Source organism: Mchenga conophoros, linkage group LG20 (genome assembly GCF_057382185.1).
Source record: "Mchenga conophoros isolate Kocher_MC1m ecotype Shallow Benthic linkage group LG20, M_conophoros_male_GT1.1, whole genome shotgun sequence".
Lineage (NCBI taxonomy): Eukaryota > Metazoa > Chordata > Actinopteri > Cichliformes > Cichlidae > Mchenga > Mchenga conophoros.
In genome coordinates this window covers 32469978-32486658 of record NC_140545.1, presented here as the reverse complement: position 1 = coordinate 32486658, position 16681 = coordinate 32469978, and the positions used below count along the sequence as shown (strand labels likewise).

Below are 16681 nucleotides of genomic sequence, written 5' to 3'. Positions count from 1 at the left end.
TCTCCTGTCCTGTGACTGTTTTGTGTAGCTTCTTTACATTTTGAAAATTAATCAGTAAATGAGGGTGCAATCCCATTTAGTCTACTTTAATATCATTATGTGGGATCATCCTGTAGGGAGGGCTAAAGCTGGTTGAGTATGTGATCCATATTCTCGAAAGCCACTGGAGAGGCTTGTGCTCACATCGTTAGGATGATTAGGTGTACTAAGAGCCAATTTATTTATTTTTTAAATTTTGTATTGGTGGCACGGTGGTTAGCACTGTTGCCTCACAGCAAGAAGGTCCTGAGTTCAATTCCACCGTCAGGCCGGGGTCTTTCTGTGTGGAGTTTGCATGTTCTCCCCGTGTTTGCGTGGGTTCTCTCCGGGTACTCCGGCTTCCTCCCACCGTCCAAAGACATGCAGCTTGTGGGGATAGGTTAATTGGATAATCCAAATTGTCACTAGGTGTGAATGTGAGTGTGAATGGTTGTCTGTCCCTATGTGTTAGCCCTGCGTCAGACTGGCGACCTGTCCAAGGTGTACCCTGCCTCTCGCCCTATGACAGCTGGGATAGGCTCCAGCGCCCCCCGCGACCCTGAAAAGGATAAGCGGAAGTGAATGGATGGATGGATGGAATTTTGTATTGTTGCCACCAATAATATTGCTAATGTGAGGACTCCATATTTGGATTTTAAGTCTTAAGAGAAACATCGGGAAACCTCAAGAAAAATTCTAACTCCTGTAACTGATACCACCTCCTGGTATTTCCACTTTGATGCCCATTATCATGTTTCACTCTTAATGCCAATAACGCCTGAATAGCTCAAAATTATTACCAGCACTCAAAGTAGAAACATTGAATGTAAAAACAGAGGTGACTTTATACTGAACAAAAATGTATATATTCAGATATTGATCAAAGCCCCAACAAAATATTTAATGTGACTTTTATGTAAATGGTGTATGTGAAAAATTTACATTTAAAAATTGCAGACACCAAAAGTAAATTACAAAAAACCTCACTCATTTTCAGTGATTTGAACGTGCGTAGCTTCTTTGTGAGAGGTAACTCTTGTTCAGTGTTCAAACATTATAAAAGTGACATCAAAATTTAGGGAGTGGCCACAGAAGGGGGGTATTTTTCACATAGTTCTGGAAGGCGGGGTCAGATCCCCACTTCCTCATGGCCTGCTTCTCTAAGATGGGGATACCGCTAACGTAACGTAGCAGGAACCAGACGAATAGAGGGGAGACCACACTGAGATACTGGGAACCCTGCATCGCTGAGGAGGCTGAGAGCCAGAGACCTGACCACTGCAGGATTTCTCCAAAGTAGTTAGGATGTCTACTGTAAGCCCAGAGTCCACTCTGGATGAACTTCCCCTGGAGGTGAGAAAGTAAATTGGACAGTACAGTTACAACACTCGGTGAGTGAGACATTAATACAGTTTAGGGTTATCCTCACTTACAGCATTATCTGGGTCACGCTTGAAAACCCATTTCTGCTGGTCAGCAATAGCTTCTGTAGCAAAGCCAAGGCCCCAAATGGTCCAGCCAATGTAGTCCCTCGTTCCCAGAGGCACATTTCGCTTCTCACTGTTCAGCATGAGGGTGGGCAGGAGGGTCATAAATACCCACACAGCTGAAAGAATGGAGCAAAAAATGTATGATTTTCAAACAGCATAACCTTAATACTTCCATGAAATAAATGTGACTGTAACCAACAGCTCTTGCCTAGAATAAATACATATAAAGAGCCAGAAACTAGACAGTGATTTATTTGTGCAAAGTCTCCCTTCACTTGGGTGCAGTTGGTCAAGGACTCTGGTAACAAGAAAGAGGTGTTTACATTACTTCCAAGTACCTTGAACAGTCCAATACACAAAGAATGTCCCAGGGCTGTCTCTAACATTGTTAAACCTGCGATCATGACCGTCCTTCAAGATTCGCATGAAGAGGAATGTCCCCAGCCTGCAGAAAAAACATACTTAAAGTCTTTTCACATTAACCAAGCCATTATTCATTAACTTGAGTTACCTGGCTTTAAAGTCTCACATGCATTAGTTCCTCTGACCTCACCAATGACCCTCTAGGACTAAAATTACACAAAACTCTGATAAAAAAAACATATAACCTGCTCATATCTCTGTTTAGTTTTCTAGCGTAGCAGAGCGGTCAAGAGGTGTTTGGCACTTGGCATCAATACTGACTGCCTTACCTGAGTCCCCATGCTGTTACCAACCCTGTCTGCACCTTCTGCCGGGTATGACTGGCCCCTCCCCAGATACGACTCAGGTGTGCAAGTAGTATAAATGTGCCAGAGCCTGGAAAATTGTAGAGAGAGACAGAGTTGTAGAGTGAGGGTGGTTTGAAAGTGGGCACGGCTGGTGGCTGTACTTGTTGCAGACTAAGGTGTGTCCGATAAATCTTTTACTCAGGATACTGCAGACAATTGGTTCCAAAGTTCAAGGGTACAAATACACAAGAGAACAGCGCGGAGTTGGAAAACCAGAAGAAGACGAGTAAAAGAGAAGTGTCAAGGTGATTAATTTGGGATTTCTTTTTTTCTAATTAAGTCACTGGCGTGAACAGGTAAGCAACGTCAGTCTATATCTGACAAATGTTTGAGAACTAACTTTAGGCAGACTATGTTCATTTCTATACTTCCTTATTGATTGTGAGCTTACGTTTTTTTTTAATAGATAGATATCACAGGCAGATTCAAAGTCACACCAGGCTGCAACTAACATTTATTTTTTAATAATTTGTACATCTTAGTTATTTTCTCAGGTAGAAAGTTTGTAATGTGTGTTATTGATAATAATATGGGCTACATGATGCTGTATTAACCTGCACAAAATCCAATAACATTCAGTTCTTTCTGTAAACTAGCTTACTGACTCATTGGGTAATTCTGTCAGCTGTGCAGTAACAAAATGCAAAAATGATTAAATATGACACTAATATCCCCCTACAGCCATATGAAATGCTGTTAAGCTTTCTCTCTGTCTCTCTCTCTTTTAACCACTGCATGATTAAAACTAATTACAAATTGTTTAATGGGGGCCCTTAAAAAGCGCCCTTTTTGATTCAACCCAGGATAGCTGTGCACGCCCCTGCTGACACATGCGCCTGTTAAGCCGAAGGAGGAGCTCCTTCCGCGCTGTTTCACAACAAAGCTGTTTTAGATAATGCAGGTTTTGTAATGATCAGTCTTCTTTAAGTGCAAAACACGCTTTTACAGATTAAATCAGTCTACACGGATCAGACATATCGACTGTTCCCCCTTTAGATGTATTTCGCTTTCAGTCGAGTTCGAGCACTTTTTAGTTGCAGTTCTTCACTGACAGACAAGCAAAGCTGCAAAAGCAGTCAGTACAGGGTCGTAAATTACTGTTTAGGAAACGGGTTTTCAGATTACCTGCCAAGTCATAAAACTTCTCGGTTTTGAAAGCCGCAGCCAGAGCCCAGCCAGCCCACTGGATGCCCAGGTCGGTGATGGCACATTTGGCCAGAACGCTCCCCATGATCATGTCCTGCAGCTCGGCGAGTAGCAAGGGAATCCGCGACTCTGTCATAAGACCACTCCTCCTACGCCAAAAGTAATAAAAACACTCCGTGTAGGCGAAAGTTCACCAATATCACACTGCTGGAAGTGGGTTGCCGCAGGGATTTCTGGGTATTGTCGTTCTAAGAGGTGATGTAAGCAAGTTCCATAAGCTGCTGCCCTGTATGGAAGACTCCGAGTGCCAAACAAGTTAAGTCAATGCATTAATAAATAATTAATTACATTTGACATAATAAATTAGTTATATACAATGTTAACTAGATATCAATTTAATTTATTTAAATCATTTCACAAGTTATTTATTTATTTCTGATTTCAATTAATAATGACGCAGTTAGTATGAATTAAATGCATTTATTTAATTCATTTTGTCACTTGAGGCCTTCTATAATCCCCCAGTGGAATCAGGGGCGTTTCCAGGATTTTTTCAAAAGGCCCAGAAAAGTCAAGAGTCCTCAGAGAGCACAACTTCCCCCGAAGGGTAAAACTAAACACTAAAATGTTGAGTTTTATAATACGATGATGTCAACTTGTGACGACGCAGGGTGTCAGACTGGAAAAATGCGAAGTGCATTTTATTCTCTCCATGCCCTTTCATATTCAAAACATTTCCTTGAAATTATTTTTCAAGGTCAACTTTGACCTTAAGTGCTAACAATGAAGGTGAAGGTAAAATACTAACCCTAGGTACTCATATCACCAAGGCCTAGTATATTGTTGTGAAGTTTGAAGATATTTTAAAAGTTTTTACTCATTTTCACGTTGCTTGTGACCTTGACACAATTTTCACCAACATTAAATCAGCTTGAGCTGTTATTGGTATTTACTGTCACAAAGAATTTAAACATTATATCTTGGAAACCGTGATACATTAATGTGTATGTGACTTAAATGCCGCTAATCTGGAGATTATTTTAATGACTTGTTGCTCTGTCTGCTGACACACAGACTCAGCTTTGTATTGGCCACTATTGTTTATTTGCAAAAACTGTTCGCACTTTAGCACTGTGGGTTTTTTTCCCAGTCGTGCACATTGTGACAACCCTGCACTGCCATGTGCAGGGTTAGATTTCTCAGTTGGTTTCCAGCTATTGTCTGTGCTTCCATCCTGCGTTGGTGCCAGCGTGCTGCTGCATAAGTAGAAAAGACTTATTAGTCCATGTGCAACAGCTGTCCCAGTCAGCCTCTCCTCTGCAGTGAACCTTGAACTTCCTGCTTCATCTCTCCCCCACAGCTGAGCCAAAACCAGAACCACACCCTGCCGCCACACATATATACAGTAGCTTTATTTATATGTGGCTCCTGCCAATGCAGCAAGGGTCCTGCAATTTAGTTTTAGGCACATGGTCAATGATCTGTTAAAACAAAAAATTGCAGAGGCACATCAGACTTGTACATAAGGCCATAAAAAGGAAGAATACATACAGTAATTTTAAAGAGTAATCTGCCAAGTGCCAAATAACAGTACTTCAGCTGTTTTGTGATTTAAAAAAAAAAGAAGACAACGCATGAATGTTTAACTAATTGTCCCACACAATATAAAACATTGTGTCTTTGTTCCACATTTAGTCTGTTGATTTCTTGTTACTAATGCAAGTGTCATCAGTGTGTGTTGCCTACAAATACGGCTAGGAATTAAATGTATCCTGTATCATTCTATTAACTGTAGTTATGCACATTTTAAACCTGATTTTACCTATTTTATTCTCTTATATTAATACTATATTGGTGTGCATTAATTTCCCAACCTGTGATTTCCATCTTGTGTGTTTCCATCACTTGTAATCACTTGAATTGCATTTAATTTGTATGGAAGGTGCAACAAATTGAAATTAATACTGTGATATAACAGCCACAAAGGTAACAATGCTTTCAGGCAAAATATATTTGAACCAGACATTCTGCAGAAGTACACCTAGTAATTGTGATGTTGCAGGAAAGTGTTGTGATATTTTTTCTCTTTTTCCTCTTAGGAATAAACACAGACAAGACAAAATATGGCAGACAAGACAAGTCCGAGAGGCAATTCTGGTGACTTTGCTAAAAAAGTCCAAAGACAGCTGAGCAGAGGCAAAGAAAAGGTACATAGTCTGCAAGTTCCTGTTTCCCCTATGGCAAGAAAGACAAATTTATTGCCATTTAATTGCTGTTACTTTGAGATTTAGCTTTTTTCTGTGCTTTATCTGCAGGTAATGCAAAGGCTGGGAAAGTCAATGGAGACCAGAGATGACCTTTTTGAACATTGTCTCCAAAACTTTAGTGACCAGCAGGTAATCATCCCCCAGCATTGTTTTTATTATGGGAGTTGAAAAAGACTTTGAGCAGAAAGTTTTTCGTATGTGTCTTAACACATTTTGCAGTATATGCAAACACAGGGTTATTGAGTAAAAGCAGTGAATCAAACATCATAAAAGTTAATAAAGGTAAGCAAGATAATCACGTGTATACTTATGCTTTATTTGCAGACTGATGGGAACCGAATATACAAGGACTTGAGGGTCTACGTTAATGCAGTTAGAGGTGAAAATAGTCTTTGTTTGAAGATGCTGTAGAACTGTAGATTTGTGCCCTCTGCAGGTCTCAAATAGTCGATTCTGCTTTATACAGACATGCGTGAAGCTTCAAGACGCCTTTCCCAGTCTCTGTTTGATGTTTATGAATCTGACTGGGCTGGAGAGGAAGATTTAGGAGCCATTGTTGAGGTCAGTGGTACTAAAAAAAAGACCTATTGCAGCACATTTTAATTCCACAAGTGCAAAAACAGCGAAATGCATGCATCACCAGGGGAACAAGACCCCACATTTTTTCCCCTTGTTATGCATAATTAATGCAATATTTATGCTGTACTTGTGATGCAGGGGGAGGACCTCCTGTGGAATGACTACGAGGTGAAGCTATTAGACCAGGCCGTGCGCACCATGGAGTCCTACGTGAGCCAATTCCCTGATGTTAGGGTAAGGCAAACAAGTATGCAAGCAAACATAAGTCAATATGCAGACAGACAAAGAGCCTGAGAGCAAATGCACAAAACTAAGTTAAGACAAACATGTACTATAATTCACTTACATATACATAGATAATATGTATGACTCTGTTTTGCTCCATTGTAAAAACTGTAGGACAAAATTGCCAAGAGGGGAAGAAAGCTGGTTGACTACGACTCCTCCCTTCACCAGCTAGAGGCACTGCAGACTGCGAAAAAGAGGGATGATGTCAAGATAAGCAAGGTAATTAGAATAACATCAATATCTCTTTGTAATCAACCCTAATTTGTTATAACACATGCATTGAAATTGACTTGCTTTGTCATTCTGCAGGCAAAAGAAGAGATGAATACTGCCAAAGTTATCTATGAGGGGATCAATAACGATCTGAAAGAGGAGCTCCCAGTTCTCTTTGACAGGTCTGACAGTATATATTTATTCTGTCAGAATGAATATGAAGATTATTCAGTATTGCATATTATTCAAATATTCACTGAATTTGCAACAATTTATCTTTTTTTAAACATTACTTGTCAATGTTTGTCTCCTTTAGTCGTATTGGATGCTACGTAGCTGTCTTCTCAGCTGTGTCAAATTTACGAGACATCTTCCACAAGGAAATGAGTACGGTATGTTTGCTCCCTTATGTGTGACCCAATATTGATTGTCCTGAGTTTTTTGTTTTAACCATCCATCTTCTATTTTAGCTCAATCAAGATCTACAAAATGTGATAAAGGAGCTGCAGGCTCAGCATCCAGACAAAGCATTTGCTGTAAAGGGATTGTCCCGGTGAGAGTTTTTTAATTCTTAACTTTAAAGCTTGAAGGCAAATGAAAAACATTTTTAATTTCTCATTACAGTTTCAGAAAAATGTGGAAATTACCCGCCATAGTCACATCTTCTCCTAGAGTAATAATACAAGCAGCATTTTCTTTTAATTATTACTTTTGCAGATTCAGAAAGCATTTAATTGTGCTTTATGGCTAAATGCACTGTTGTTATAAAGCTTCATTCATTTATTCATTTGTTCCACCATATTCTGGCAATACTCCACAGTACTGAACTGCATTCTTATCTCCATGATTTGATCTTTCTCTATCTCACTCCCTCTCTCTCACTATATATTCCAGGTATGGCTCACTGAAAAGACGAAGTCTGATCTCTCCAAAGGCTTGGAAGGCCAGCTTTTCTGAGGTTCACAGGAGCTTCAGTCCTAGAACGAGCCAGCGGTTTAGTTTCAGATCCCCAGAAAAACCTCGACACAGCACCTTGTCCAGAGAAGGCAGCATGCTTAGAGGGTCTTTAGTCGAGTCCAGGGAACTGGATGTAGGGTCGTACCAAAGTGAGGTCCACAGCCCTTCTGCACAGGAAGATGCTGTAGAGAGTGCATCAGGAAGTGAGCTGAAGTCGGGAGACAACAACAATCAAGTTGAAGGAGAAAAGGCTGTGAAAGAAGAAGAGCCCAAGCCGCCCGTAGAATCGGAAAATAAAGGAGATGGAAAAAAAGATCTACCAAGTGCAAGCAGCTCTGAACAAAATAACTCCTATGAATCAGATAGCTTGGAGCTCCAGCTGTCTGCAGCAGAGAATGGCCCACTGCACATTGAAGAGACGGACGACAGCCCGGTAACCCTTGAAACTCCAAAACTGAACAGACTGGAGAATGGTGACGCTTCTGGCTTGAATTCTGACGCCAAGGATCTGAGCATTCCTCAGAAGGTTTGTCACTCGAGTAGCACACATGTTGTGCAGCTGTCCTTTTTTTATGCATATTGTGTCATAACTCTCTTTTTTTTTGGGTGTGCTATGTAGGACGTCCCTGCAGAGAAAGAGATATCCTCGAACTCAAAAAACACAATGGTTTAAAGTTTTCATAATAAAACAAAAGGTTTGTGTGTTTCATTTTGTTCTACAAGATGCCATATTATTATTTCTCTTCTTTCTTTGTCTGCGTTTCTTCATTTGGCTCACTTTATCATCAACCTTTGAACGCCAGAACCAAACAGCGCCGAACTGACTGAAGTCAACAGCTGCAGAAGACAGAAAAAAAGACAGGGCGACAGTTGCAACTGACAAGTTCAACTGTGATTTCACAACTGACGAACTGTTGCTGTTAGTTTTCTTATTTATCTTTTAAGGAAATCAACTTTACATATGTATTGGTGTCTTTGGGAAAACCTATATTTTCATAAACTCACTCACTGCATTATTAAAGCAAATACATTTTAAAATGAGGGATTTATACAACTAATGCTAGCAAAGACAGAAGCTCTACATAGGTTTACACTGCTAAAAAGATACTGACCACAGAATGGTTAATCTACACAGATATGATATGTTTCTGTCTCTGTGTAAACGTGAAGAGAATGCCATTCCACTCTTATTGTGGAACCAACAAGGAGGCGTTTTAATCATTTTAGCCTTTTAGTCTGTTTTATTATTTCTTTTTATTTGTTTTTGATTAGATTTGATTAATTATGCCTGCAGTGTGAGGACAAACTTTGTAATTCTGAAAAATAAACATAGTTCAAATTTTGTTTATACTAAAGCTGAATTTCTGACTTTTTAATTTTTGGGTTATTCGATGTATATGTGCACAGGATATAAGAACATTGTGTAAACGGCAATAAAAACTGGGTAATGTCACCATTTTGTCTCTCTGCTAGTAGATGTTTAAGATGATGGGGTGGAAAATGGTGAGCGCTCACTCAGCCTGGACTTCAGTACTCATCAGATGTATACAACATTGCTTGCTTAATGATTTGACTGTCATGACAAATTATCTGTGAAATAACATAATTGATTAGACAGTATTGGAAAGGTTTGATTATATATACACACGTTTTAGCTTATGTTTCTTTTATTATAACGAAACAACATGAAGGGACAGCTTCCTGAAATTTCTTGTGGTCATCTGAGCCCAATGTGTGTCTCACTTCTTGATGTGGAACGACAAGCAGTTTTGTTTTCAGTTAGACAGCTGCTAACTTACTTACTGGATTTTACTGGTGACCGTTACACATGACAAATGAATGCTTACGTGTAAGAACGCTTACCAAGCGCAACTACATCTACAGAGGTTTTCAATCTGGCTATTTCAGCTTAAGATTGTTCCTGCTGTATGTGCAAACAATGTGAACTTTGTCACATATTTAAATAATCTGTCATGACTCAGCCCCCCATATTTATGCATAATGTAAAATAAAATTGCTTTAAGGAGATACACCTACACCTATGTAATAAAGAACCCCAGACATAACTAGGATTCTTTATTACATAGATTTCTACACTAGGGCCAGCTAACCAGGTCCATCTTTGTCACAAGTAAAATTATGTTCAGGATTAGTAAAATATTTTTAGAGTACATGTTGTCATAAGAATTTTTTTTTTTACTTCACTTAATCGATGTATGTTCTGGCATTCTTTAAGAATTAAAACAATGTTAAATAATACTACTACTAATACTACTACTACTAATAATAATGACCCAAATGTATTTCAACAGGTAATAGTTTATAATACCATTGTAATAATGAAATAGTTACATTTATTTCAACTATTAGTTATTTTCTGATTGTTGGCTATGTACTAGAACACTGTCTGCAAAGTTAAAACACTTGATAATGTCATAGTGTGTCATTTATAAAGTCTTTGTAAATGATTAATACATACCATAAACATAAAGAGCCATAAACATTACAGGCGTGGCTAGCTATTAAGTTGAAAGTAATGCTCATAAATCTTGTTTGCAAGGAGTGTGAAGTAGGCCGGTGGGGAGGCGACTGAAGCTGCAAATCAAACACGTAAACCTGGAGAGCTGGTTTGTGTCCTTTCCTACTCACTGTTGACTCTGTTTTCACTTACTCTTTGGTTGGGTTAGCAAAGGATTGTGGTTTACGTTCAAATACCACGAGTTAACGCGTACACTAAACCAAATATCTTGTCATCTGTGACACCATACACAAAACTATGCTGTATATAATTCATAACTAATGACATATGTAACCCATTGCATAAGTAATTATTATTAAACCATAGTAATTAGTCATCATTATCATCGGTTTACCCTTATTAAAGGGGTTCGTGGTGGAAGTGATACATCTTGATGAGAGACGATCTTTGACATGGAGGAAAGGGAGGGGAGGCGGAAACTGAGCGCGTGTGCTTTATGACTCACGAGTGCTGGAAGGAAAACTGTGACTAGTTAACTGTATTCAACAGACGCAGATTCAGACCCCTTACCAGAGCCGCACGCCGGTTAGATTACCAGACTTAAAAAAGGCAGTGGGCGTTAGTTTTCTCCACCATAAAAGCTCTCCCAGGAGGGGGGGGGAACTCAGTGAATTTGTCCGGTTTTGTGACGCGCTCCTCCGCTGCGCTGCGCCCAGACAGGTAAGCTCACTCAACAGCTGCGATGAACAATGCCTGATTGATCAGCTCGAGTTTGAGAAGTGTAAAAACTTCTTCTGGAAGTGTGTGTTACTCACTCGTCGGTTTTTGCCCCGGGCTTTAGGTGGATTTGTACCAAACAAGTACATTTTCAGTTGAGGGCTCCTTAAAAAACAGTCAGATGGTTGACTGTGATAAAAAAAGACAGCTGGGCTGCGAAACGCGTTGGTAACAAAGCCGAGGAACGAGGTGTTGACCGGTTTGAGAAAACATGTGTGACAGATTCACATCAACATGTTGGAAAAGCTCTGAGCGGAAATCACCATGAGCTCGTTGTCTGTTTTTACAGTTTGTGTTTTTCTTTCAGGTATAACCGGTGAGAACAATAACCAACCATGAATCGTAAGCTCTATCTTTTTTTTCTTTTCTTTTTGTACTATATAGCCTTTTATTGTTTTCTTCCTGTTTTGTTACAGGTGTCATCTGACAGTTTGATATATTGTTGCGTTTTGGAGAAGTAAAGTTTCAATCTACTTTTACTCGAGTAGTTCTTGTTGGCTAACATTTCAACTTAACCATCGTAGAGCTTCCACTCTGGTCGATTAACCGATCACTTCAGTGAAAGTTAGTTGGCAGCTATTATGTAAATACAAGATTGCTTTCCTTTTCCTGGTCTTATATTACACTATATTGTAAATTCTTTGTGTTCAGTTTTGACTTGTTGAATGAAACAAACCATGTGTAATGGGAATTTAAAAAGTCTTCTTTAAATGTGAAAATATTATTGAAATAACTATATAGTAAAGCTGCATTTAATAGTTTCTTTGTATTTTCTTTTTTACAAGATATAAAAATCCATATATGTCTTTTTTATGTTTTTATTACTGACCATTCTCACAAGTACTATAAACTTTTATTGATTAAAGCTGCCTATAAGTCTGTAATAACATAGAACCCAAAATGACATCTTTATTTGTCTTGCTTTAACCACAAAATTTAAATTTGCTGCAATGCAAAGCTCGGAAAGAAAAAAAAAAAAGGGGCCCAAAGCGATGGCGCTTTTGCTGTTTCTGTTAAATCTGTGATTATTGCAGCTCTGAGTTTTTATATTACAGTTACTAGTAACGTGTTTCTCTTTTCCGTGCTCTGACTAATACCATTGCATCACAGCTATTCAGAAAAATAGGAGTTGGACAGGTTTGTTTCAGTCCCAGCCCTTAATAATAATCAGATTACTGTGTCTCAACAGTGAATATTCCCTCCTCAGCCAGCAGCTGTGGTGTTACACAAGCCACTCTCAGTAGACTGGGAGCTGAAGATAGAGCGCTGTGACATTTTTAACATGCTTTTTTTATCTTCCAGATACAGATAGCGAGAATTTGACAACAGCCTTTACCACCACATATAAAAGCATTAAAGTGTGTAAGTACATTTGTCTTTCACTACGATTGTTTTTACTTTGCTTAGACACAACCAACAAATGTTCTGATATTGTGACCTTTAGTTATAGTTTTTCTTATTTTAATAAATAATGTTTATATTTTTTTTTCTTCCCCCATTTATTTTCAGCCCCAGATGTGGCACTTGTTGAATCACTTCCCACACAAACAGAATCCACTACCATTCAGGGTATGCTCGAAAGCTTTTTGTTTTATGTTTTCCTTTACTGGTTGTCTCTTTCTGAACCCACAGCATTACAAATGACAACATTTACTCAAAGTAGAAGTATATCCTGGTGATGCACGTCTACTTAGCTCTTGTTGTGTGACTTTTTTCTTCAACGAAATACTTCAAAATCAAGAATCGAACTGTTCAGTAGTACAAATCATTTTGAAAGTGCCCTAGGTTCCTTGTCTGCTAATTTGATGCCTTCAGCGTGAAATTATTGCAGTTTGAATCCCTCCCAACCTTTAAACAACACATAAAAAAAGCTGTCCAATTCTGCTTCTTTCAAATAAAAATCCACTCTCTCAAAACCGAAGGGGAAAAAAAAATCTCCTGGGCTCTCTGTATACTTTAGAATTGGTTTTAGGATTTTACTGATCCTTTTTAACATATGTCTGTTATTGGTCCCAAAATGCATAGAAGATTTTACTCTGCATTAGCCAGTTCTGGACCTTAGGTCCTCCAATATGGCTTTACTGGCTGTTCCAAAATTGATGAAGACAATGCAGCTTAATGAACTGCTCATCAGCAAGTCTAGACACGTATATAAACACGTATGCTTTGGTAGCTTGCTGTCTGGAGCATTCAGGTGTGTGTGCAAGTGTGTGGGGAGAGCTGTCAATCTTCTCAGGAGTTGACATCCCACCAAATTCACCGTCATACTGTGCAATGATTAGAAAACCTACAGAAAACAAACCAGATTCTACAAGCTCCAGTTAGCACCCTAAAGTTAATGAAAGTACAATTAGAAAAAGACTGAACAAGTATGACTTCTTTGAAAGTTTTGCCAGGAGAAAGCCTTTTTTCTCTAAACAAACATGGCAGCAAAGCTTAGGTTTGCAAAGTTCTCAACAAACCCCATATCATTTTGAAATGGTGTCCTTCTAGATAGACAAGACCACGCTGAGTATGTTTGACCATAATGCAGAGCACCGTGTTTGGTGAAAACTAAACACAGTATATCAGCACAAACACCTCATACCAGCTGTAAAGCACGGTGGTGGAGGGGGTGATGATTTGGTTTTGTTACACAGCCACAGGATCTGGGCCCATCTGTCCGACAGCTAAAGTTTGGCCAAAAATGGGCCATGCGACAGGACAATAATCCTAAGCACAGGAGCAAATCTACAAAAGAAATAGCTGAAAGAGAAAAGATTCAAGGTGTTGCAGTGGCCCAGTCAAAGTCCAGACCTCGACCCAAATGAAACGCTATGGTGGGACCCTAAGAGACCCCCAACACTGAACTGAAGCAACACTGTGCCAAAAGTGAGATAATGACAGTGAAATAAAAAATAATTGCTTATTGTTGCCAAAGTTTGTTCCACAAACCGATGAATCACGCATGCCATATAATTAGTTCTTCCACATACTGCTTCTGCATTTTGGCTCAGTTTATGCTAAATGCTGACACGGTGTAACATGTCATGTGTTGTTCTTCACAGGTTGTTTTTAAAGATCTTGTAAGGACTACATAGTGTTTCATGTACTGATTCGTAAAACCTTAGAAATGAAAGCAGATGTAACTTATTACATACTTGCTTATTTTTATTTTTTTTTTGATGGTGCTTTAGGGGTCTCTTGACTTCTTAGATCACTTCTGAAAATACATTTTTGTAGACTTTGTGTGGCAGCTTTTTATAACACTTCTTTAAGCATTTGTTTATCCTTTTTTTCAAGTTTTGTGTATTTCTGTTGTACTTTTATTCCTTTAGTAGCATTAATTTGTTGAATTGTATTTATTTTGGTATTTACTATTGTACATTTGATTTTCAGAGTATTTGGTAAACTCTTTTTAAATGTTCTATTTTCTTTCCCTCAGTGTTAACAACAGTTGCTCCCACAAGTTCAGACTCTGCAGTTATTGCAGGTAACTGTTTGCACTTTATCTTGAGATTTATTTCTTCTTCTTCTTTTTTTTTTTGCTGCAGTTCAAAGTGTCTTCTAAACCTGCCTTTCCCCCCCACAGTTGTTGTTATTCTCATTCTGCTGACACTAGCTGCTTTGAGCTTTGTGCTCTGCCGGTATCTGTACCACAACAGAGGGGACTACAGGACGACAGGGGAGCTGGCTCCAGGAGAGGACCCTGATGAAGAGGACAATAACAAGCCTGCACCCGAAAAGAAGGAATACTTTATATGAACCTGGTGGAAGACTTATAGCGAGTTAGTTGAGTTTAAGAAAATGATCTGTGGAAGTGTGATAAGAAGGAAAACTATTTCCTTGCGTGTGTGTTTTGAGGGAAACCCGTTACTGGCAGCACACTGTGCAGAGAAAAAAAACACCTTGTTGAAGATATTTTTCTTTAAAAATGCAAGTGAAACCAAAGAAAAGAGTACCACTGTGAGGGTGAATGTTGATTGGCTGAAGGAGGTGAAAGCTGAAGTTGTGCACAGGTTAGCAGAGCTAAGCACAACATAGTTACATGATCAGTAAATGCAAAACAGTCAAATCAAAGGAGCGCCTTGAATGTAATATTTATCATCCACATTTAAATTTCTCTTTATTTGCCATTTCAGTTAGTTACCGTACTTTTCTCAAACTATGTTTAAGATGATTTCTGGTGCTATTATGGGCTGTTACTTTCATATTCATTTGCTTTTAAGAAATACTTTTTTATGCAATTCTTTTATTATAAGCTGGTCAAAGAAAGTGGTTATCTTTCAATAGAACAGGACAGCTACACAATATTTCTTGTTCTTGGTTGTGTTTTGTATACCTGAAATGGTTGCTGGTTACTTCCTTATTTATGATAAATGTGGAAGTCAATTAAACTTGTTTTTGGACGAGTTTTATTACCGTGTGACAGTGTGTGAATGTTTTAATGCATTGCTGCTGACATTGCAGACAATGCACTAGCACACTGCACATTAGACTGAATAGGTACACTTGGCTACATCCAATGTAATGTAAAACCTGCTCAAACCAATATGTTGTTATGCTGTTTAGTCAGGAAAGAAATTCCTTAATTTACAAGCCATCTATGTCCACTGTGAGCGACCATCTTTGAACAGAGAGGGTGGTTTACGACACTGTCTGCCACCTGTAATCCAGTTTTAACATCCCTTCCCAGACGCCTTAACGCCCACTCACATCCTGGGCCTTTTGACCTCAGGAAATCACATGATAGGGTGGGGCTAGGTTTCACAGCGGGTTCACCCGAAACCTTACCTTGGCTGATTGTGACCTACACCCGTTTTCACATCTTGCATCGTTTGATTAGGAAGAGGATCAACAGGGCTCCATGTCCCTGTTAGGGGAACACTCCCATAGGGCTTAAATCTGGGACTCGCCACCATTTGACCCTAGAATTGAAGAAGCTTCTTGGATGAGAGGTGAAACGTTTTCAAGCAACTTAAAGAAGTCCAGACACTTTTCTTCCTAAGCTTCTTAGCCGACGATGACCTGGATGACTTTAGAACCTTCACAGACGTATTTCTTAATTTACAATAACCAGAATCGCAATATTTTCCATTCTTATAGGACAGTACAGAAATAATTGGCCTGATGTTGTAATGCATCATAAATGTGTAAGAACAATGAACTGAAAGCAGTGGATTTGCTTCATTTTGGTTTGGGAGTTTAAGTATTCTGGGATCTTGTTAGTGTGTAATGTAAAATGGAGCATGAGATGGACAGGTGGATCAGTGCAGCATCAGCAGTAATGCAGGTAGTACGCCATACCATTATGGTGAAGACAGCTTAGCCTATGGCCATTAGCTCTGGGTATCAAAAGAAGGAATGAGGTTGTGGACACATGGCTGAATCAAATATCCTATGCAGGGTGCCTGGTCCTGGACATAAGATCAGAAGCTCAGACATCCAAACTTATACTAGAGGAGCGAGTTGATCGCAACACCTAATTGGATGCTTCCTGGGCACCTTGCTTTGGAGGATTTCCTGGTACGTCCAGCTGGTAGGAGACCCATAATACACTAGAGAGAAAATACATCTCACCTGATCTGGGAACATGTTAGGATCTCTGAAGATGAAGTGAAAAATGTTGCGGGGAGAAGAACATCTGGAATACTCTGGTTAGCCTGCTTCGATTCAGAAAATGGAGTGACTGATGCACAAAAGGAAGACTTCGCTATG

At 39.1% G+C, this 16681-nt stretch overlaps 3 protein-coding genes across 7 annotated transcripts; 2 read left to right on the top strand and 1 right to left on the bottom strand.

The window, feature by feature from the left end:
- Nucleotides 1-894: 894 nt before the first annotated feature.
- LOC146551196 (uncharacterized) lies at nucleotides 895-3658 on the bottom strand. The gene is made up of 5 exons (XM_085261122.1): nucleotides 3404-3658; nucleotides 2201-2306; nucleotides 1847-1953; nucleotides 1452-1624; nucleotides 895-1365 (listed from the first exon to the last, which is right to left on the bottom strand). Exons 1-5 carry the CDS (start codon nucleotides 3558-3560, stop codon nucleotides 1087-1089), a joined length of 822 nt encoding a protein of 273 aa, XP_085117248.1. The 5' UTR covers nucleotides 3561-3658; the 3' UTR covers nucleotides 895-1086.
- bin2a (bridging integrator 2a) lies at nucleotides 2319-10037 on the top strand. 4 transcript variants are annotated; one of them, XM_085261119.1, is made up of 13 exons: nucleotides 2319-2523; nucleotides 5524-5631; nucleotides 5740-5820; nucleotides 6016-6070; nucleotides 6158-6252; nucleotides 6409-6504; nucleotides 6670-6777; nucleotides 6868-6953; nucleotides 7088-7163; nucleotides 7242-7324; nucleotides 7666-8254; nucleotides 8348-8395; nucleotides 8532-10037. In XM_085261119.1, exons 2-13 carry the CDS (start codon nucleotides 5548-5550, stop codon nucleotides 8550-8552), a joined length of 1422 nt encoding a protein of 473 aa, XP_085117245.1. In that variant the 5' UTR covers nucleotides 2319-2523; nucleotides 5524-5547; the 3' UTR covers nucleotides 8553-10037. The 4 variants fall into 4 exon arrangements, with proteins under 4 accessions (XP_085117245.1, XP_085117244.1, XP_085117247.1 ...); XM_085261118.1 differs by having other exon boundaries at nucleotides 2319-2574; XM_085261121.1 differs by having other exon boundaries at nucleotides 2320-2574; nucleotides 8348-8423; nucleotides 8532-10035.
- A 634-nt stretch (nucleotides 10038-10671) lies between these two features.
- On the top strand, nucleotides 10672-15360 carry LOC146551194 (uncharacterized). 2 transcript variants are annotated; one of them, XM_085259204.1, is made up of 6 exons: nucleotides 10672-10927; nucleotides 11292-11326; nucleotides 12287-12346; nucleotides 12494-12553; nucleotides 14409-14456; nucleotides 14556-15360. In XM_085259204.1, the coding sequence occupies exons 2-6, from the start codon at nucleotides 11320-11322 to the stop codon at nucleotides 14726-14728; spliced, it is 348 nt and encodes a 115-aa protein (XP_085115330.1). In that variant the 5' UTR covers nucleotides 10672-10927; nucleotides 11292-11319; the 3' UTR covers nucleotides 14729-15360. The 2 variants fall into 2 exon arrangements, with proteins under 2 accessions (XP_085115330.1, XP_085115331.1); XM_085259205.1 differs by lacking the exon at nucleotides 10672-10927 and adding an exon at nucleotides 10942-11173.
- The last annotated feature ends 1321 nt before the right edge of the window (nucleotides 15361-16681 follow it).